Below are 22,850 nucleotides of genomic sequence, written 5' to 3'. Positions count from 1 at the left end.
TCAGGGGGAGAAACAGGGTTCCCCCAGAACCCTAAAGACTCCTTGAGCTTCCTCAGCTCCCATCCTGAGCTAATTGGAATTCCCAATCACCTGCAAAGCCTTCTTTCCACTGACACTCCGGGGCCTGCTTCGCCAATCGCCAGCTGCAGCTTCCCAACATGAAATTCCTACTATTGTCCACTGGCCAGGCATCTGATAGGAGGCAGCAAACATCCATTGAAATGAGGCCCTGCCATTAAATATCGAGGGGCTCTGGCCTTGCTCGGTCCTCTGCCTGCAACCTGCTCCACTGCACCCTTCCTGCTTTCTCATTAACACCAAGGCCAAAGAGCAAGGGCTCAGAATGACTTTTCCCCTCAAGCTGAGGGTGCTGAAGTCAACTCCAGCACCGCTGCTGCTGCCTTTACTGAGAATAGTCAGCACAGATTGGTATCAAATCCTATACCAACTGGAACTAAAGAAAAGGTATTGCTTTTATCTAGTTGCCTATTGAGGTAGGTGCTTTTTTCAACCAAGGTTCGCTCCAAGGGTTCCGCCAGCATCCCTAAAGGGCTCAATGTTATTTTTAAGTAATTTGAAAATTGTACCAATTTAATTGTACCAATTTTAAAAAACATGTTCTTCTTCCATTTAATGAAAAATAATTAAACTTTTGGTATTTTAATTCATTCACTGGCGCTTTACTTTGAAGTTTTGTTTTATTATATATGGAGGGAGGGAGGATTAGGGTTCCACAAAATTTCACAATGTATTATAGGGTTTCTGAGCCAAAAAAAGATTGAAAAACCACTGTATTCAGGAATGTTGCATCACTCCATATTTGAAAAAAAATGTACTGAATTTTCTTTTAGGCCTGGTAGATCTATTTTAATTAACATAACTTCTCCCAAAGTACTTTTGAAAACTACAGAGTTCTGAAACTCCTGGGTTTAGGAGGAGGCCACGAGGGTATATTCTGGGCACAGAGGCCAGAATTCTGGTTAAGACCACCAGGCTCCATTTGCACTCTCTCCCTTCTCCACAAAGGAGGGACCAACAGGATGCCATTGCACATTAGAAATCCTGCCAATTCCATCCTACCTACACTCTGCTGAACATAAACCTTTCAAAGAGTCAGCTGCAAAATCCCGGCCCACCATGAGGCAATGCCTGGGGGATAAGGCACCCATACCTTTATGTAAATTACCCCAGGAACATGGATAGAATAAAGATTTTGATCTAGTAGCAGGAAGTCTCACTTCCAACTTGAAATTTCTTCTTCCCTCTCCATATTTTTTTTAAATTTGTTTCCCTCCCACACTCCTTCCTTCACATAGTTATCAAATTGACACGAGGGAGAGATGAGGCACTCTCAGGATTCATGTCAAGGCCTCTGTAAATACCTGATATAAAATATACAAGTGGGATAAGTTGGCATTCCCTTAGGATCGTGGGGAAAGGCTTTGTGTTCGCTTATTACCCCTCCAGGTGTCCCAGCAGTACTTGAATACTCACCACCTTGGAGGTGAACCCATGTCCCATCATCACACAAAACACAGCATCACCATCTAATTCACAACTTGCTTCTTAAAACTCATCATGAGGACACATGTTGAATGTGAAACTGTCGGGAAGTTGTGTGCATGTAGTTCTCGCCCTTACCATAAGTAAACATTTAAGTTATTTTGGATATCCTCCAGATGGAACCTGGATTTGTGGTTAAAAAAGTCCGATGCTCAGCAGTTTGAGAAAGGAACTGTGCTTACAGCTTCGAGGAACACAGGCTGTATTTTATTCCTCAGTGACGTAGTGATAGAGGTCATAGAAAGATGCAAAGTATCATAAGCTACACGAGCCTACAATTAATTTCCACCATCCCTTCTGCATTTAACTTTTTATATTTTTGGTTCAATAAGAAGCACTGATGGCATATTTAAGGAAAGCTGGCTTGCAGTAGGGTAGATAAACTTTGCAGAAGGTAAGCTTGCTGAAGCATTCGAGGCGACCAACGATCTATCTCCATCAAAGTTACTTCAAAGTCAGGGAGTCCAAGTATGTTATCAGAGCCAAAAAGTATAGGAAAATGTGCAAAATCTTGTTGAGGTTGGCGGAATCCATTTCCCCAGCGCACAGCACTTTCTAAGTGCCAACAGGACAGGCAGATGATGGGATACAGGCTTAATCACACATCACCCCTTCCACACCCCTGAAATATGCTGCTGTGAAGAGATGGTTTATTGGAAGGAAGGCGCCTTCCCAAAGGAATGAAAGGGGGGAAAAAAGGCAAGCAAAATGTTAAGAAAATCAAATGGGATAAAGAAAACTGAGACCCCTGGAAGGGGGATATCCAGGAAGGATATGGTAATAAATAAATAAGGAATTGCAATCTTTTTATGGATTGTTTTGTGTACAAAATGAATCAGAGAACCCTGTTAAAAAGGACATGGAGAAAACCAAAAATTATCCACAAAGACGTGACCGTACAAAGGGAGCAAGAACCTGGCACGATAGGCTTTAAACCGGCTTAGTAAAGAAAGGAACATCACATCTTTATGGATATTTCAAAGGATTCACTAAATACAGGAATTCTGCCGAAGACCAGGGCAGAGATTCCCAAACAGTGGGTCGTGACCCACGAGACGAGACTTTGGGGTCGCGAGCTCCAAAGCAACATTGGCTGCCCACTACCACCCCCCTCTCAGCAGCTGGTGGCTACTCTTCCTCCTCACTCGATATCTCCACTTAAGTTTTCTCTCTGGGATCATGCATGGGGCCAAACTGGGGAAGAGCACTGGAGTAGAGCGTCTAATCTGGCACCAATTTATAACAATGGATGGAAGGGTAACCCGGGGATCTATAAACTCGAGTTTGACATTCACAGTCGGGAAGTAACAGAATATTTAAAATGGAAGAAAAGTGAAACAGAACGATAAAAAAATGAATTCATGCCATTGGGTTTTTTGAATATGTAACTGTGTTAGCTCAGTAGAAAGTCTGTAAATTTAATATACCTTGCCTTAAGAAATGCCTTTGACATACGACCACACAGAAAATTACAACGTAGAAAGGCATGAAATAGACCCATGCTTTTGAAGCAGATAACTAACTAGCTGTGTTGAACGATGCAAAGGACAGTTGTTAAGGGACTAGCAACTACCTGGAAAGGTGGTGTCAGAGCACCACAAGTATCAATGTCATAGAATCATACAGTGCAGAAGAGGCCCTTCAGCCCATCGAGTCGAAACAACATGTGAGAAACACCTGACTTCCCTGACACCTTTTTAAAGGATGGGAGGCAACCCACCTCCAACACCCTCTGGGTAAAAAAGCTTTTCCTCACATCCCCCCCTAAACCTCCTGCCCTTCACCTGTCCAGAAATGCTATGTTTGAATGCAGTAATAAAGTTGCAAAAGGGAGAATAACAAAGCTCTTCATTTTTGACTGTAGTATCAATTTGGGATCCATTATAAATAGCAGTAAAAGTCTGCACCAGTAGCAGAGAACATTAGAACACAGGAAATAGGCATAGACTCATCAGCCCTGCTCCACCGCAATAATGGCTGATCTTCTGCCACATCTCCACTTTCCAAGATCGAGAGCTTCAGGTTTCTAGGTGTCCAGGTCACCAACAATCTGTCCCTCACGCTAACACTATAGTTAAGAAAGTCCACCAAAGTCTCTACTTTCTCAGGAGGCTAAGGAAATTCAGCATGTTCGCTACAATTTGCACCAACTTTTACAGATGCACCATAGAAAGTATCCTTTCCAGATGTATCATAGCTTGGTATGGGTCCTGCTCTGCCCAAGACCGCAAGAAACTACAAAGGGTTGTGAACGAAGTCCAGTCCATCACGCAAACCAGCCTCCCATTCATCGACACTGTCTACACTTCCCACTGCCTCGGAAAAGCAGCCAGCATAATCAAGGACCCCATGCACCCCCGACATACTCTCTTCCACCTTCTTTTGTCGGGAAAAAGATACAAAAGTCTGAGATCACGTACTAGCTGACTCAAAAAACAGCTTCTTCCCTGCTGCCATCAGACTTTTGAATGGACCTACCAGATATTAAGTTGATCTTTCTCTACACCCTGGCTATGACTGTGACACTACATTCTGCACCCTCTCCTTTCCTTCTCCCCTGTGTACTCTATGAACAGTATGTTTTGTCTGTATAGCGCGCAAGATACAATACTTTTCACTGCATACTAATACATAGTGACAACAATAAATCAAATCAAATCTTGTCTGCTCTCCATTTCTTCAGATTCCTGAAAATCGAAAACCTATCAATCTCAGTCTTGAATATACTCAACAGTGGTAAACAATTCCAAAGATTCACAACCCTCATAATGAAGACATTTCTCCTCATCTCAGCCACAAATGATTAGTCCCTTATCTTGATGCTATTTCCCTCATCTGCCAGATCCCCCAGTTGGGGAAAATAACTTCTGTGTCTAACCCTTTCAAACCCCTTCAGGATCTTGTATGTTTCAATCACCTTGCCTTCCACTGAACTTCAAGAGAGTATAGATATAATTTACTCTGCCTCTCATCATTGGACAAACTGCTCATCTAAGGACCAAGCTAATGAATCTTTGCTGTACTACCTATAAAGCAAGTATAATCCTTCCTTAGACTTGGAGACTAGAACTACACACAGTACTCGAGGTGTGACCTCACCAAAACTCTATACAATTGTAGCAAGACTTGCTTATTCTTGAACTCCAACCCCCTTGCAATAAAGCCCAACAAACCATTTGCTTGCTAACTTTGTGTTCGGTGTACAAATATACCCAAGTCTCTCTCAACTTCAACATGGTATGCTTGCCTTTATAGGACGGGGTATAGAGTATAGGACGGGGTATAGAGTATAAAAGCTGGAGTCTGAGGTTGCAGCTGTAGAACGCTGGTTAGGCCAAATTTGGACTACTGCGTCCAGTTCTGGTCGCTGCACTACCAGAAGGACGTGGAGGCTTTAGAGAGAGTGTAGAGAAGGTTTACCAGGATGTTGCCTGATATGGAGGGTCTTAGCTATGAGGAGAGATTGGGTAAACTGGGCTTGTTCTCCCAGGAAAGACTGAGAATGAGGGGAGACCTAATAGAGGTGTACAAAATTATGAAGGGTATAGATAGGGTGAACAGTGGGAAGCTTTTTCCCAGGACGGAGGTGACGATCACAAGGGGTCACGGGCTCAAGGTGAGGGGGCGAGGTATGACTCAGCTATCAGAGGGACGTTTTTTACACAGAGTGGTGGGGGCCTGGAATGCGCGGCCAAGTAGGGTGGTGGAGACAGACACGCTGGCATCGTTTAAGACTTACCTGGATAGTCACATGAGCAGTCTGGGAATGGAGGGATACAAACGAATGGTCTAGTTGGACCAATGAGCGGCACAGGCTTGGAGGGCCGAAGGGCCTGTTTCCTGTGCTGTACTGTTCTTTGTTCTATCTTACACCTATTAAGAAATATTCTGCTTTATTCTTCTTAGAAGCAAAGCAGGGACTCTGATGGCTGGTCATATGAGCTGAATGGATGACAGGCCCATCCCAAAGACATGGTCCGTGGTGAGCTTACTACAGTAAGGAGTCTCACAACACCAGGTTAAAGTCCAACAGGTTTATTTGGTAGCACAAGCCACTAGCTTTCGGAGCGCTGCTCCTTCATCCACTTACCTGATGAAGGAGCAGCGCTCCAAAAGCTAATGGCTTGTGCTACCAAATAAACCTGTTGGACTTTAACCTGGTGTTGCGAGACTTCTTACTGTGTTTACCCCAGTCCAACGCCGGCATCTCCACATCAGAGCTTACTATTGCCATGAGACCAACAGATCGCCCACATCCTGAAGTAAAACCTCAAGGTGCCCGGGATCAGTGCTGATGCATGGAAAGTCCTTGCTGCTGACTGGAGTGCCTGGAGACAGTGCCTGGGGCATGGGAAAAGCAGAAGACAAAAGAAATGACCAGATGACAGAAGAGGGAGCCAGCCAAAGGAAAAAAAATCCACTGATCTCAGGATAATACTGTTCATTTGTGCCAGCTGCGGATGGGCCTCTAATGCCACAACAGACCATGTTCAATATAGAAGCGAAATACACCCTGGGTGCAATCCATCATTTCCCGAGACAAATGGGTGCCAAAGAAGATTACCAAGGTGAATAACCTCTCACTCCCTCACATTATACTCCATCTAGTTGCCTATCCACTTAACATATCTATATCTGTTTGCAGCCCTTCTCCATATTCTTTATAGCTGACAGTCCCACCTAGCTTTATATCATCCGCAAACTTGAATGCATTACTCTCAGTCTTTCTTCAACCAAATCATCAATATATATTTTAGCAGCACACCACCAGTTTAAAGTCTGCCAATTTGAAAATGTCCTGTTTATCCCTCCTCTCTGCTAACCAATCCTCTATCCATGCTAATATATTACCCTCAACTCCATGAGCCCTTATCTTTTGTATTAACCTTTTGTGAGGCATCTTATGAAAATAAGACAACTAAATCCTCTGGAAATCCAAGTATACTACCTCTACCATTTCCCCTTTATCTATTCTACCAGTTAGATCCAGAACTCTTAATAAAAATTGTAAAACACAATTCCATTTTTGTAAAACCATGTTGACTTTGCTTGATACCACCATATTTTAAATGAATTTTTAAGACTTTGTGAATAATAAGTTCCAGCCTTTTCCCCGATGACTGGTGTCAGCCACCTGGCCTGTGGTTCCCTGTATTCTCTGTTCTTCCTTCCTTGTGTAGCTAATTCCCAAATCGCTGGGACCATTCTAGAACCTAGAAAATTTTGGAAAATCATTGCCAGTGTATCCACTATCTCTGCAGCCACGTATTTAGAACTCTTGGATGTAGGTGAAGAGGAATCTGGAGTAGATGGGAAAATTTGCCACAAGGGTGAGTGATATCATTTAACGCTGAGAAATACAAAGTCATAAAAGTAGGGAATGGAAACAGACAGTGGGCAAACCAAATGAATGAAACAACACAGCAGCGCGATCCTGGGCTTTTAGTAGAAAGCATCCTGAAACCATCAGCACCATGTGTACTGCTGGCAAAATAAATAGGATCTTAGGATGTCTAGCTTGAAAGATTAAGCACAAATTTCAGGATGTGACAGCTATGAAGAGCATTGATCTGCCTTACCAAGAGTAACATAGACAGGTTGGGCATCATTATAGAGAGGAAAATACCTGGTCTTGGAGCATTACATTAGAAGGGTAACTAAAGTGATAAATGAAATGCAGCGTCTAAGCTTTAAGGAAAACTAATTTATTTATTAGTCGGCTTTATTTAGTAGGCTTACATTGACACTGCAATGAAGTTACTGTGAAAATCCCCTAGTCGCCACACTCCAGCACCTGTTCGGTACACCGAGGGAAAATTTAGCATGGCCAATGCAGCTAACCAGCACATCTTTCAGACTGTGGGAGGAAACCAGAGCACCCGGAGGAAACCCACTCAGACATGGGGAGAACGTGCAGACTCCGCACAGACAGTGACCCAAGCCAGGAATCGAAGCCAAACCTGGCACTGTGAGGTAGCAGTGCTAACCACTGTGCTACCGTGCCGCCCCAGAGAGTCTGAAAGTACTAGGAATGCTTATGTTAGGAGAAAATGGCAGTTCAGAGGTGGTCTTACTGGACTATTTAAGATTATGAAAGGAATAGATGCAGATGGTGATGAGAAACTATAAACACCGGACTGTACTCCCAAAGGTCGAGAATGTTAAGGAAGGATTTAACTGAGAAGGGGTTTTGAAGAAGAATAAGGAGAAGCTGTTTTCAATGCCAGACAGGTTAGTAATCAAAGGACACAGATTTTAAATTGCTGGCAAAAAAGGGGGAAACAGGAAGAATTACTTTTATTCCATAAATCATAAAATGGAGAACATTGCCTGAAAGGATGATAGAAGTTGATTCTATAGTAACGGAATTGGATTTGCACCTGGAACAGAAAAGTTAAGGCTATGGAGAATGAGCAGAACAACTAATTGGATTGTGCTTTCAAAGAGTTGGCACAAGCCTAATGGGCCGAATGGTCTCCTGCTGTGCCATAAGGTTCTATGATGATTCTAAAGGTATTGTTGCCTCGTGAAGAAGCTATCTCATGGTTATTTATAAAATTGAGTAAAACAATTTGCACTGAACTGGTTTCATGCTGTAATGTTACTTTTTAGTGAATTCAGAATTATTTATACACACTTTTCAAGAGTATTAATCCATTATATTGGTCTAATTGTTGGCAATATGTCTTCTTATTTGTGTTGTTCTCATCTCTTAGCCTCAGATTGAACAGCAGCAATTTATTGAAACTTAAGGTCTACTTTCCCACACACAAGACCCATTGAAAAACAGTGTGAGAATCTGCTGCACAACTCTGACCCATATTTAATACAGTAAGAAGTCTCACAACACCAGGTTAAAGTCCAACAGATTTATTTGGTAGCAAATACCATAAGCTTTCGGAGCGCCGCTCCTTCGTCAGATGGAGTGGAAATGTGCTCTCAAACAGTGCACATTTGACAGTTTGAGAGCACATTTCCACTCCATCTGACGAAGGAGCAGTGCTCCGAAAGCTTATGGTATTTGCTACCAAATAAATCTGTTGGACTTTAACCTGGTGTTGTGAGACTTCTTACTGTGTTTACCCCAGTCCAACGCCGGCATCTCCACATCATGGCTACCATATTTTATAGTCAGGAATTAGGACACAGTTAAAGCCATTTCTAATAGAAAACATTAGAAAACCAGAAAAATCCATTCATGCCTGCATTACCTCTAGACTTTACTTACGGTACATACTCCCTGCTGCTCTCCCACATTATACCCTCAGTAAAACCTGAAGCCATCCAAAGCTCTGCATCCTGCGTCAACTCACCCCAAGGCACATTCACCTATTACATTGGTTCCCAATCAAGCAACGACTTCGCTTTAAGATTCTCAACCTTGTTTTCAAATCTCTGCATAGTCACGCCACTCCCTAGCTCTGGAACCTGCTTCACCCCCCCACAACCCTCCAAAATATAACAAAGGTAAAGTTGCCATAGTCCCAGATGGCCATAGGCTGCTCTCCCCTTTGCGGGGGAGAGTTGACTGGTGGTGATTTAACCTGAGCATCACCACACCTCAGGCGAGGGGCAAGATTGAGAAAGCAGGGCCTTCACGAATAACCTCAGCCAGTACAGGAATTGAACCCACGCTGTTGGCGTCGTTCTGCATCACTAACCAGCCAACTGAGTTAACTGACTCCCAAAGTATATGCGCTCCTCTAATTCTTGCCTCTTGAGAATGCCTGCTTTTAATCGTTCAACCATTGGTGGCTGTGTCAGCAATTGCCAAGCGCCTAAGTTCTGAACCGCCCTCCCTGCACAATTCCACCTTTCTACCTCACTTTCCTCCATTAAGATGCTTCTTAAAACCTACCTTTTTGCCCGAGGTTTTGGTAATCTGGCAAGATCTCCTTTTGTGGCTCGGTATCATATTTTGTTTTATAATGCTTCTATGAAGTGCCTTGGGACATCTCATTATGCTATAGGTACTACACAAAATATTGTGGTTGGCTAAAGCCCGTTCTACAAGAAACCCAACAAAAAGCATGAAACTAAATCATCGTAGGTATGGCGACAACATAAACGTTCTAATTATCACATAGGGAGCAGGGTTAAGTGAGTTGGCTCTTCGAGATTGCTCTGCCATTCGATAAGATTACAGCTGGTCTCTATTCCACTTTCCTGTCTGCCCTCCACCCCCCTAACCCTTAATTCCTCTATCCATCAAAAATCTAGAAAACTCAGCCTCCACTGTTTCCTGGGGATGGAAACAACCCTTGTAAGGAAAGAAATCCTCATCTCCGCCTGAAAAAGGAGACAGCAAGTTTACAATTGGAATTAAATTCCAGCCACCCACCCACCTCATCACCAAACAAAACACAGGTATCCTGCATCTGTAGGGTCATATAGATATACAGCACGGAAACAGGCCATTTGGTCCACCTTGTCCATACCAACCAGGTTTCCTAAACTGAACTAGTCCTATTTGCCTGTGTTTGCCGCATTTCCCTCAAACCTTTCCTATCATGTACCTGTCCAAATGTCTTTTAAATGTTGTAATTGTACCCGCCTCTACCACCTCCTCTGGCAGCTCATTCCATACACGCACCACCCTCTACATGAAAAAGTTGCCCCTCAGGTCCCTTTCAAATTTTTCCCCTCTTACCTTAAACCTATGCCCTCTAGTTTAGGACTTCCTTACCTGGGGAAAAGACCTTGGCTATTCACCTTATCTATGCCCCTCATGATTTTATAAACCTCTATAAGATCACCTCTTATGCTCCAGGGAAAACTCCCAGCCTATACAGTTTTTCCTTATAATTCAAACCTTCCAGTCCTGGTAACAGCCTTGTAATTCTTTTTTGCATCCCTTCTAGTTTAAGAACATCCTCCCTATAGCAGGTAAATAATTCTCAGGAATCTTGTGAGATTATGTTTGACCACAATATGTTTCTAAATTACAATGCAAAGTTTAGGTATTAAAGCGATTTTACTTACTTCTTCCAGTGTATCAGGTGGTGGTGTAGGTTCAGCCAGTTCCTTGCTTGCTTCACAGCTCTCTGCTTTAACTGCAGGAGTCCTACCATCTGAAGATGTAGAAAATCTACTCATCTGACTAGACTGGTCAACAGGCGTCATACTGGCCTCTGATGCTGACCGAGAGCTTTGATTCTGTTGAGCAGTTTCAAAAATAGGATCCTCGTCATCTGAATCTGGGAGAGGAGTTGGACTAACATCCTCTAGGCCCGTGCTGGAAGGACGGGATGACGGAGTAGGACCTCGCTGAAGTGAGTGGGTATTTGACCCAGGAAGCGGTAATGGAGAAAGCTGGGAGGAAGAAGAGGATATGGGACTGTGCTCCATTTTAACATCGACATCAGATTCTTGGTCAAAGAAAGGAAGCTTTGTCCGCTGCTCCTTCAGCAACATCTCAATACGGGAGTCTAAACTGTTGGGTTGTGTCGAACTACTTGGCGTTTCAGACGTTGGGGCCTCAGGAGTGGAAGCCCTTTCAGGAGATTTGCTAACGGAAACGGGCGTTTTATCATTTGCGACATTACTCTCCGAAGAAACTGGATCTTCTGCCTTTTCCTTTACAGGCACAGCGTCCAAGTTGGCATTGTTATGCCCAAAGGTTTCAGCTGGTGGCACAGGTCTTCTGTAATCGTGGTCTCTGGATGTCTGACCATGTTGTTGATCCAGAGCGCGGGAATACAGGGGTTGGGCAGGTGTGCTCCCTATGTGGTATGGTGAGAAGGCTGACTGGTAGCTTATCCCAGATTGGCTTGCTGAAGGGTTATGTGAATACGAGCTACCCTCTGAGCGAGCTGACTTGTAAGTGTTGACTGGTAGCTCAGTAGCTCTGTACGATCCGGTGTTATGAGAGTAATGGTGCCCCAACCTCCTGAAGGAATCTTGATAATTAGATTCGGGTCTTCTGGATTTGTATCCAGATTCTTGTGAGTAAGAATAAGCTGGTGTGCTCTGTCGACTGGAATAGCTGGAATCTTGCGAGTAGGGGGTTCCCAACCTTGGTGTATGCGGCGTGCCTTGGGAGGACTGTGGCGTATACTGGCTATAGGAATTTGGTGTATCCTGGCGACAACTGGAATAAGCAGTATCATGGGAAAATGGGGTACTACTATTGGGGGTTACAGATGGTCCCATGGATAGGTAATTTTCACCCGTTCTACATTTCAGTGGATCATTCACCTGCGGCAAAGGGTGGGAGGAGAAAAAGGGTAAAAGTTTTAGCCAAAATGAAAATCTACGCATGCACACAATTTTCTACACCATTCATAGAATCCCTACAGTGCAGAAGGAGGCCATTCGGCCCATTGAGTTTGCACCAACTCTCCAACAGAGCATGCCACCTAGGCCCCAACCCCATATCCCGATAATCCCACCTATTTATCCTGCCAATCCCCCTTACCTACAAATCTTTGGATAATAAAGGGACAATCTAACATGGCCAATCCACCTAACCTGCACATCTTTGGACTGTGGGAGGAGACCAGAGCATTCGGAGGAAACCCACGCAGACAGGGGGAGAATGTGCAGACTCCACAGTCACCCAAGGCCAAAATGGAACCCGATTCCTGGCATTGTGAGGTAGCAGTGGTAACCACTGTGCCACCATTCAGTTTTCAAACAATGAATTCTTAATACTATTGAATGCCAGAACAGAAGTAAACTTGATTAAATCAACTAATCTTTCTCCAAAAAGGGAAAAAGTCTTACAAGTATTCAAGTATTCATTTATAGGCTCCTCCAAATTCAATTTGTAATTAGGATTGTGGCTCCGCTGTGAAATTAGCTGAATCGGTTAATCAGCTTCATTACCACAGCCGGATTCAGCTACAACCACTTCACAGCTGGCCCTTAGAAGATGATGTGGAGATGCCGGCGTTGGACTGGGGTAAACACAGTAAGAGTTTTAACAACACCAGGTTAAAGTTCATGACTACCTTAGAAGATGCACAGCTACTTGTATTGGCACATCTTCTGATGTCCTGTTCCTATGGATGGAGTGTCTCGATGTTCAGTCTGCACCTCAGACAAATAGGGGCAAAGCGAAGCAGAGAGAACTAAAGACCTATCCTTCCACCATGCAGTACGGCAGCATACTAATGTGCAGCGTCATTGTGATTGGCTTGAGGTACTTGCGTTTCCCATCGATTCTTTTGGTAATTCCTGCCACATTTGCAGCCCACTGCTGCATGCGCATTGCCCAGACCTACACCATTTACAGCTTTGCTGCTGGACATTATAATGGACATGAAACAAGCTTAAAGGCCCACTCCTATTCCTGTTCAGCAACCTTGGCTTCCCTGCTGCCCATTTGCCCCTGTCCAAATTAGCCCAGCTGATATTAGAGATCTCTAATGCAGAAAATCACAAATACAAACCCATGCATTTTGTGTGAAAGTATACTTTCTACTATTTGCTTCTAAACAATATGAACAAAGAGTGCTATGCTGCTTGCCAACTTTGTAATTAAACGGTCAATATATAAGTTAGTCCAATAGAATAACATAACTTAAAAAGGAAATTAATGGAACGGTATGAAATGGATTGCAAAAATCAAAATTTAAACAAGTTTAAGTTTAAAAAAGTTAATTTATTAGTATCACAAGTAGGCTTACATTAACACTGCAATTAAGTTATTGTGAAAATCCCCTAGTCGCCACACTCTGGCACCTGTTCGGGTACACTGAATGAGAATTTGGCATGGCCAATGCACCTAACCAGCACATCTTTCGGACTGTGGGCGGAAACAGGAGCACCCGGAGGAAACCCTCACAAACACAGGGAGAACGTGCAGACTCCATGCAGACAGTGACCCAAGTCAGAAATCGAACCCGGGTCCCCGGCACTGTGAGACAGCAGTGCCAACCACTGTGCCGCCCACTCTTCTTCGCTGTGTATTTTTAGATTTGAACATAACCGAATCAGAAAAGAAAAAGATCAACTGAATTAAATTTCTACAAAAGTTGTGGCATGTTTCTTCAAATTGAAACATGAATCATTGTATTATTCAATTTTAAAGATAAAGTGTTGAGTTGTGTTGCTGTATAATAATGATAGAAGTTAGCTTTATTCAGAAAGAAATTGGCTGGAAAATATATTTTAAAATGTTACTTCAGCTCCATCTAAGGCAAAAGCCCTGGAAATGAATATTTGATAATTGATATTAAAGATCCAAACTTGCCTATTCACCTCATTACATTCACTGAATAATTAATCCAACCCGTTAACTGACGTTTTGCACTCGGATTACTAATTTACTTGCCCAAATTATGTACGTCAACTCTTCAAAAATATTGATATTTATTTCACAGATTTGTTTATAATGGAAATAAGTACTCAAAGCTACCAATGCCAGAAGACTGCCCATTACAATTAAGCAGCAAGTGAACTATTCTTTTAATATATCCCTGAAAAACAAGTTATTCGTAGCAAGAATGAAACTAGTTTAATTTATAAATTCCTAGTTTAGGTTTTAAATATCCTCCCATCACCAGTTCTTCTTTCCCTTTTTTACTGAGACTTGCGGAAGTAGCAGCATCACTTTCTCATTCTAGAGATGTTTCTTAAAAGTATCAGCAAATAATGAGTTTTGACTAAGCTATTTGATCATGGAAGTTATTATAGAATCATTACAGTGTAGAAAGAGGCTGTTCAGCCCATCGAGCCAGCACCGACAATAATCCCACCCAGGCCCTATCCCCGTAACCCCATATATTTACCCTGCTAATGCCCCTGACACCAAGGAGCAATTTAGCATGGCCAATCCACCTAACCTGCACATCTTTGAAGGAAACACACGCAGACACAGGGAGAACGTGCAAACTCCACACAGACAGTAACCCAAGGTTGGAATTGACGCTGGGTCCCTGGTGCTGTGAGGCAGCAGTGCTAACCACTGTACCACCCTTATAACTGGTCATCATCATGTCTCTAACCACATAGACAAAGAGCTGAGTTTTGCTGCAAGCTTCAGGAGCCCGACATTGGGCTGAAAGGTGGGTCTTGAGTCAGCAACAGACCCTGCTGGATGACTTTACCTCATGCAGCTTCCTAATTGGCCATCTATAGGCTCACCACCCAATTAAAGACAGTGGACAGGCTCCTGATACTGTTGGCCCAATCAGAGGGCTAAAAGCTCGGACACCTTAGCAATACCACTGGGAGAGGTGGGCACAGCTGAAGCAGCCAAAGATCTTGAGGGTGCCTCAAAATGGTCAGGTACGTAAAATTAAAATTCGGGAGGTGGAGGGCATCAGATCCTGCAAGACGGAAGAGAAATGCTTCGCAGAAGGGCAAAATCTGTGGGACCATTTTTCAGCCAATATTCTGCTATGCCGCCTCAAGAAGGCCACCTCCATGACATTGGCAGCCATCACATGGTGGGCAAGCCATCACACCATCAGCAAAATAGGAGACTTCTTTATGCAAAAAGGCTGCTTGCCCCATGGGAAACATTCCTGGCGGCTGAACAGTGATGAGGAGCCATCCCAACACTATTTTACCTGCCCTCCTCCCTTCTCTCCCATTACCCAGTAGCTGGTAAAAAGCAGTTCAAAGAAGGTTTACGAGGCTACCAGGAATGGACGGGTTGTCTTATGAGGAAAGGTTGGAGAGGTTAGGTTTGTATCCACTAGAATTTATAACAGTAAGAGGAGATTTGATCAAAACCTTGGGGTATTGACAGGGTGGATGTGGAGAGGATGTTTCTTCTTGTCAGAGAATCTAGAACTAGGGTCGCTGTTCAAAAATAAGTGGTCACTCATTTAAGACAGAAATGAGGAGAGTTTATTTCTCTCAAGAGGATCGTGAGTCTCTGGAACCCTCTTCCTCAAAACGGCAGTGGAAGCAGAGTGTGTGAATATTTATAAGGCAGAGCTAGATAAGATCCTTGATTAATAACGGGGTGAAAGGTTACGGAGAGAAGGCAACAATGTGGGGTTGAGCTTACAATCAGATCAGTCAAGATCTTTTTGAATGACTGAGCAGGTTCGAGAAGCTGAGTGGCCTACTCTTGCCAATTCGTTGTTCCTATGTTTGTATGTATGTTCCAGTAGGAGCAGCAATGCTGTCTTTTTGTTTACAAGTGCTCTCTAGTCCAAGGATGCTGTGGGCAATAATAATTTTCCTATTATCTTCCTAGTAAAAACAGATGACCCTCCTACTCTGCACCAATCAGACTAGAGCTAGATAGACAGTGCACACACCAGCCGAGCCTTTACAGATTTTTTTTTCATTATTTCATTAGATTCTTTTATCCTTTCATGGGACATGGACACTGTTGACAAGACCAGAATTTATTTCCCATCCCTAATGGGCAATAGGTTGAACCTATTTCCACTGGAAGTTTAGAAAAAGGAGGTGACTTTATTGAAACATATGAAATCTCGAGGGGACTTGACAGGGTGAACACAGAGAGGATGTTTCAACTTGTGTGGGAGACCAGAACGAGGGGACACAGTTTAAGAATAAAAAGATCTTCTGTTTTGGATCGAGATGGGGAGAAAATTGTTCTCAGAAGATTGTTAAGTTTGTGGAATGCCAAGAAAGCAGTGGAAATTGGATCCTTTATTCAAGACTGAATTAGATAGATTTTTAACCCCCATGGGAGTCGAGGATTATGGGAGACAGACAGGAATGTGGAGTTGAGACCACAATCAGATCAGCCATGATCTTATTGAATGGCTGAGCAGGCTCGCAGGCCTTCGTCTGCTTCAATGTTTCTATGTTCCTAATTGGTGGCAAGTTACCTTCTTGAACCACTGCAGTCCATGTGGTGCAGGTACACCCACAGTACTTTTAGAGAAGGGTTCCAAGATTTTGACGTGGCCATCAGTGAAGGAACAGTAATAATCGTTACAAGTCAGGGTGGCATGGGACTTGGAGGGGAACTTGCAGATCACAGTGTCCCCCATGCATTTGCTGCCCTTGTCCTTCTAGGTGGCAGAGATCATGGGGTTGGTGAAGCTTCATTAACGTGGGAACTATAATACTAGAAATTTATACTGATTGTGAATGACAAATTACAGGTTGCAATATAGTAATTAGAAGTACAAAAAAACATATTTTGGGGGTGGTTGCTTTATAGATGTGGTGTTGGTTTGAAATGGATTCAAATCATGTCTGGGAGACTACTCTTCTCAAAAGGTACAGTATCACGTTTTAAAGACTGCACTTTACAAATCTATAATTAAATCTACATTGATTGAATCTCTGTAACTATCTCATTCTGCTCAAGTTTTTCTGAAAGGCTGTTTAAATATTATATCATTACTTGGTTAGCTGATGGTGCTCTTGCATATTAATTGGCAAAGACAAACACTTCCATTTAACTTATAGATTTTGGAAAAAACCCATGAAGTATAAGTAACCTTTGAATAATATCACACTGATATCATTTCATTATCCGCACAATATACCCTATGCTTCTCCATATGGTTAGTTAATGAATCCAACCATACCAAAGTGGAGAGGTGCCACCAGTTCACCAAAATAAATTATTGGCTTTACCAAAGAAAAGCAGAGTAAATAATATATAGGTAAATCATTCTCATAAACATTCTAATACACAGTTCAACGTGACATTGACAGGGTACTAGTGGTAAGCTATCTGCTTGCCTGGAGTTAGTGGGCAACAGAAGAGGATTATTATTAAAAAAAGGGACAAAACAAAATAAAATTAATGGATTTTTAAGATAAGGAAATAGTATCTGTTACTCTATAATAGTTAAATGCAACACAATTAAATTATATTTTGATCACATATTTTACTGATTTAGCTTTTAAAAAATTATAACAAACACTGACTGGAACAGTTCTAAGTAAGGAGTCTAACAGCACCAGGTTAAAGTCCAACAGGTTTATTTGGTAGCAAACACCACTAGCTTTCGGAGCGCCGCTCCTTCGTCAGGTGAGTGGGAACATTTCTACCATTACTTATACTCAGAAATACTGCCAATTTTTTTTTTAAACCAAACATTTTGTCTGAACAGATAAAATACATCTATATCCTAATAAGCAATATTGTGACCTGTGTGTCAGTTTATTCATTAAACATTAAAGATCTTTTTAACAACAAGACTGTTGCAAATATTCGACTGAGAACGCACACTGTATGACCTCCCAGGGCTGGGAAGTGAAGAAATAACCACTCCTCGAGAGAAATTAACAGCGCTGGTCTCAAGTTGCCCTTAAAAGCAGCTTTCAGCAGTAAATCGCTCTATGAAGAACTTATACTCATATCGTTCATTTTAAATGGTTTGTGAAATCGGAATTAAAGTTGCTCGATTGAATTAAACTTAATGCACAAAGGTGACCAAAATGCATAATGTGATGAAGTAGCAAATTGACATAACACACACCGACTGAATTTCTTCTCCTTTCTTTTCCGTTTTTCTGAAGGCTGGCACTCAGACTGAGGTGAAGTTCTATCATTTCCAGCAGCTCACTGATACCTTGTCCGCGTGGTCACTATGCATGCATGAGCCAGCACCATGATTATTGGCAGTTCATTCAACCAGGGCGATTGTAACCAAGTCTACTCTTCTGTCACTTGACAGTCAAATACACACATCAATAAAGGGGTGTCATTTGATCACAATCAGGAGTGGTTATTTCTCCACTTCCCAGCCCTGAGAGGTTAAAATTAATCACAGCACCCCAAGAGCCAATCTGTCTGACGTCGGTAAACTCAGCAAATATTACAGTTCAAACCTGGGAGTTTTTCGGTCTGCATATCTCAATTACACCAGGTGTTTATTTAAATGCACAATATTAAAATCGTACATCCTGCACCTATTATTTGGGTGTAATGTGATTGTAACTTTGAATGGATCTCTGATTTCAGGTAACTTTCAAACTATAGAGATAGAAGCATTTGATATTTTACATTTACACACTAAATAACTTTTTCTGTTTTCTTAAGTTTTTCTTTAGCTATACTGGGATCGTAAGGAACTTGTGTATCAGGGAATAGAAACATAGAAAATAGGAGTAGGCCAATTGGCCCTTCGAGCCTGCTCTACCATTCGTTGTGATCATGGCTGATCATTCAACTCAAAAACCTGATCCCATCTTTTCCTCATATCCTTTGATCCCCTTTGCTCCAACAGCTATATCTAACTCCTTCTTGAAAATGTATAATGTTTTGGCCTCAACTACTTTCTGTGGTAGCGAATTCCACAGGCTTACCACTCTCTGGATGGAGAAATTTCTCCTAATCTCAGTCCTAAAAGGTTTACCCCATATCCTTAGACTATGACCCCTGGTTCTGGACACCCCCACCATTGGGAACATCCTTCCTGCAACCACAATGTCTAGTTCTGTTAGAAGTTGGTTTTTTTGGAGAGTCAGAGCAGGCTCAATGGGCTGATTGGCCTCCTTCAGCACTGTAGGGTTTCTATGGTGATAGTTCGTGTACCCCATAAGATAGAGCTAAAGGACTGGAAAATGTAATTAAATGGTCCAGGTGGAACAAAGAGTTTTAAGTCACAATAATTTTAAATAAATAAACACATTTCCACTAAAGTTTCAGCAAAATACAAGTTAGAGCAACATGCTCCAAAATAGTGAAGGCTGAATTTGTTTTTAAAGATTGAAACGTATCATTTTTAATGTGCTTTTAATGTGCAAATTTTATAAAGTTGACAGTAAAACAGCAACTAAATCATAGAAATAGAAATCATAGAAATCCTACAGTGCAGAAGGAGGCCATTCGGCCCATCGAGTCTGCACCGACCACAATCCCACCCAGGCCCTACCCCCACATATTTTACCCGCTAATCCCTCTAACCTACGCATCCCAGGACTCTAAGGGGCAATTTTTTTAACCTGGCCAATCAACCTAACCCGCACATCTTTGGACTGTGGGAGGAAACCGGAGCACCCGGAGGAAACCCACGCAGACACGAGGAGAATGTGCAAACTCCACACAGTGACCCGAGCCGGGAATCGAACCCGGGACCCTGGAGCTGTGAAGCAGCAGTGCTAACCACTGTGCTACCGTGCCGCCCTATGGCAGAATATTCATTGATACCAAGTGAGAAACACTTATTTTCACTAATTAGGCTTCTGACAGGCCAAAACATGGGGCTTTACAAATAGAGTTAGAAATGTATTTCCCCTAGTTGTGTCATTTCCCGCAGCTTTGACATGTTTTATCAGAGAGTGACGGCGAATCTGTCCAGGCAGAAGACAAGTTTGTGACCAGGCAGAAATTGGGATATCAAGTGTCTCACAATTCCCACCGTATCCAAACAGCTTTACGGAACGACTGAGATTGGATAATTGTCTCAATTTAATTGACTGGGGAAACAATAGATATCTTAATCTCAGTACTATTTAATAATCAGTGGCTGGAGTTGCAATTTACCAGGCAGTAAGGTGTGGACACTGATGGATGATTTCTCTAACACCTCAACACTCAATTCAACCGCCTACTGGGACTAAGGAACACCTTATCTCAAGAAAGCTACAGGGGGCTGCTGCTTAAAAAAGTTCTCATTTGATTTTATTTTATTTGAAACTGGAAATTGTCAACTTTAAGGAAGATTACTGAAATAGTTTCCAGAGCATAGGTATCTAAATTGCTTCAGAATCAATTCTATCCCAAATTGAGTAGTTATTTTAAAATGTACGGTGCAAGTAGTCGTATTCCCATCTCCTGCAACATCTACCTCGCCTCTTGCTAATTTGTTGACCCGCTTTAAAGATCTCTGACAGCCGCGCAACTTCTGCTAAGCAGCCTTTTGACAGCGAGCATCACTAACACGGCGTGTGTGGAGATTCATACCATCCCACATGACAGTCAACAGAGCTCGGCAAAAGCATGGGGGGGGGGGGGGGAGGGATTAGAGTGAATGAAATGCATTTGCAATCATTTGTAAATTCGATGCTACAATATCTTTAAATGCAACAAAACTGGCCATACCTGTCCAAATTCGCTGTTTGTTATGGGAGAGGCGTCCAAAAAAGCATCGGAACCCACAGGGAGAGTCTGAGGGGTAAAGTAACCATTGACCAGGAGCTCGTAGTATCTCAGCCGATGTTCACCTACAGAATGGCAGGAGTATGGTGACTGCGGAGCTTACAGACTTAACCTTACACATACACACACACAGAGGTCTCCATAATAACTAGCCGATTGGATACAAGGGCAATCCCTCCAGTCTGGAATCAACATATTGATCAGAACTACACGCGATTGTGGTATTTATAAAAACCAACGCGACTTTGCAAAGTTTAGGCTTAAAGACAGCAGCGCGAATCCCAAAGCTTTGGCCACTCATTAGTATCCAGCACCGGGATTCTCCAAATGCCCAGGTTGAGTGGATTTTACAAACGACAGCAAGTCCCTCTGTCTGTTTCCTAGCAACATTAAACAAGCTACATTTGTGTGTACACGTGACTCAATCGGTGTTATAGAATGAGTCAATATTACATATTTACAAGACAGTCCTTCGGGATGAAACAAGCATGGCTTTAAATCCTAACGGGGGTGCACAGTCGGAGGGAAGCCAGTTATTATAAAAGGAATAACTTTATTGCACCTTTGGTATCCAGTTCCACATGAATGATGTTTCCCATCACGGAAGTGTTGTGCAGGTGCTGGACTGTGTCCTTGGCTCCCTTCACCGTGGCGAACACCACTTTGGCGATTCCTAGATGCTTCTTGTTCTTGGGATTGTAAAGAATCTCCACTTCTTCCACCTCGCCATACTTCTTGCACATGTCCAGCAGAAAACCCTCTCGTATGTTGTCGTTCAGCTTTGCAAAGGTTACCTGCTTGGGAGGCACGGGTCCCACATAATACTCATCGATCTGTTGGGGCACCAATCAAACAAACTTAACTGTCTCTCTCGCTACTCGAGAAAAAAGATTATTTTAGTCGCTTCAACGTTTATTTGTTTACGTTTTGGAGTTACCGGGTAAAAATACTAGAGTCACAAACAACACTGCTGTCAGGAAACGCCACTCAGGAGTGGGAAAAGCATTCTGAAATTTACCCCCCTTTACCTTAAATTTTGGAACAGGTAAATCCAATTCTTTGCTTTTGGTCCACATGCGTCCAAGTCGAGGGTCTCTGACGGTATCAACCGGTGGAACGCCGGAATTCTGCAGTGGAACAAAACGACTGATGTCAATTTGTTTTGAAATGGTATAAAGAATGTGCGGCAAACAGCCGAACGTGCCACCGAATGAGTGGGCTGTCAGCTTTAAACAGGAACCACAGTGTAACTTTATTCGCTTACAACATTGTAACAATGGCAGCATCCTGTGATAAAGACAACAGACGTGGAGTTAATGGCCACATTGCCAAAATATCACTCACAGGGAGACTCAAGTGTTGGCCATCGTAGCGGTAGAGTTTGTGTTGTCCTTTCTTCAGCGCTGGGTCAATAATCAACTTATAACTTCGCCAATGGTGACTTTTTCTCTCTGTTGAACTCCCTCCTGCGTGGCTATGCTCCATCCCATTGATCAAACCTGCAAAGAAGGGGAGGGAAGAAAAAAAACACAGGAAAGGTTTTCAAGCAAAGCTGACAAAATGCCTGGGCTGTGAATTTTATTTTCTCTCTCCCCTGTCTCTCTCTCTTTCACAAATAGGTTTGCACATGAAATGGTGGTGGGGTGAGGAGGAGGGGGGTGGAGGGGAGATGTGGAGAGCTGGCTGGGAGTATTGGAGAAAAAGATACGAGAAGGGGGGGAAAGAGAGAGAGAGGAAAAAACACTCACTTGAACTCTGTTTCTTGCCATGATCTTCGTGCTGCCTCGGTCTCTCCCCGGGTTTCAGCTCCTTGAACGACATTGTCGTCGATTTCTGTCGGTTTGGGAGCGAACGGCGTGATCTGGAAAACAATTACATTTCGCTGATTAGATTACATTGTGCGGCTGCTTGCTGCCTCCTTTTTTTTTGCAAGCCAACACATATTGTGTGCTTCTGCTCAGTGTGTCTATCCCACAATCCACCCGCCCAGGCCACCGAGCTAGTTTTCCATTCCCTCCGCCACATTCAAAACCTTTTCCAGACCCTCCTCCGCCCCCCCTCGGGGCCACCGGCTCCCCCCACACAAAAAAAAACAGAGTGAATTTTATCGCCCTCCTGCCTGCTGTCTGGCGCCTCCACCTTCACTTACAGCGAATGTTTGAATCAAGGCCGCGAATCCATGTTAGGTTTACGCAGCCTCAAATTGGCTCTCCAAACAAGATGGGTTTAGAGGTGGCCTCAAGTTTGAGGAGCCCAATTGAGAATTAACTTCCATTTCGCCATTGCTGGT

General features: G+C 43.0%; 1 protein-coding gene across 2 annotated transcripts in view; it reads right to left on the bottom strand.

Annotated features, from left to right (window-relative positions):
• The window catches only part of setd1ba (SET domain containing 1B, histone lysine methyltransferase a), a 191,686-nt gene extending 168,843 nt beyond the window's left edge, over nt 1-22,843 (bottom strand). Inside the window, exons 1-7 of one of the 2 annotated variants that reach the window (XM_078227511.1) lie at nt 22,710-22,843; nt 22,309-22,421; nt 21,905-22,059; nt 21,589-21,687; nt 21,123-21,393; nt 20,504-20,625; nt 10,546-11,760 (exon numbers count right to left, since the gene is read on the bottom strand). In XM_078227511.1, coding sequence (XP_078083637.1) covers nt 10,546-11,760; nt 20,504-20,625; nt 21,123-21,393; nt 21,589-21,687; nt 21,905-22,059; nt 22,309-22,381 — 1,935 coding nt within the window. In that variant the 5' untranslated portion in view covers nt 22,382-22,421; nt 22,710-22,843. Of the gene's footprint in view, nt 1-10,545; nt 11,761-20,503; nt 20,626-21,122; nt 21,394-21,588; nt 21,688-21,904; nt 22,060-22,308; nt 22,521-22,709 lie in introns of those variants that run through there. The other variant, XM_078227512.1, reaches the window with a different exon arrangement.
• Nucleotides 22,844-22,850: the final 7 nt, after the last annotated feature.

Source organism: Mustelus asterias, chromosome 13 (genome assembly GCF_964213995.1).
Source record: "Mustelus asterias chromosome 13, sMusAst1.hap1.1, whole genome shotgun sequence".
NCBI lineage: Eukaryota > Metazoa > Chordata > Chondrichthyes > Carcharhiniformes > Triakidae > Mustelus > Mustelus asterias.
This window is presented reverse-complemented; position numbering and strand designations above follow the sequence as displayed.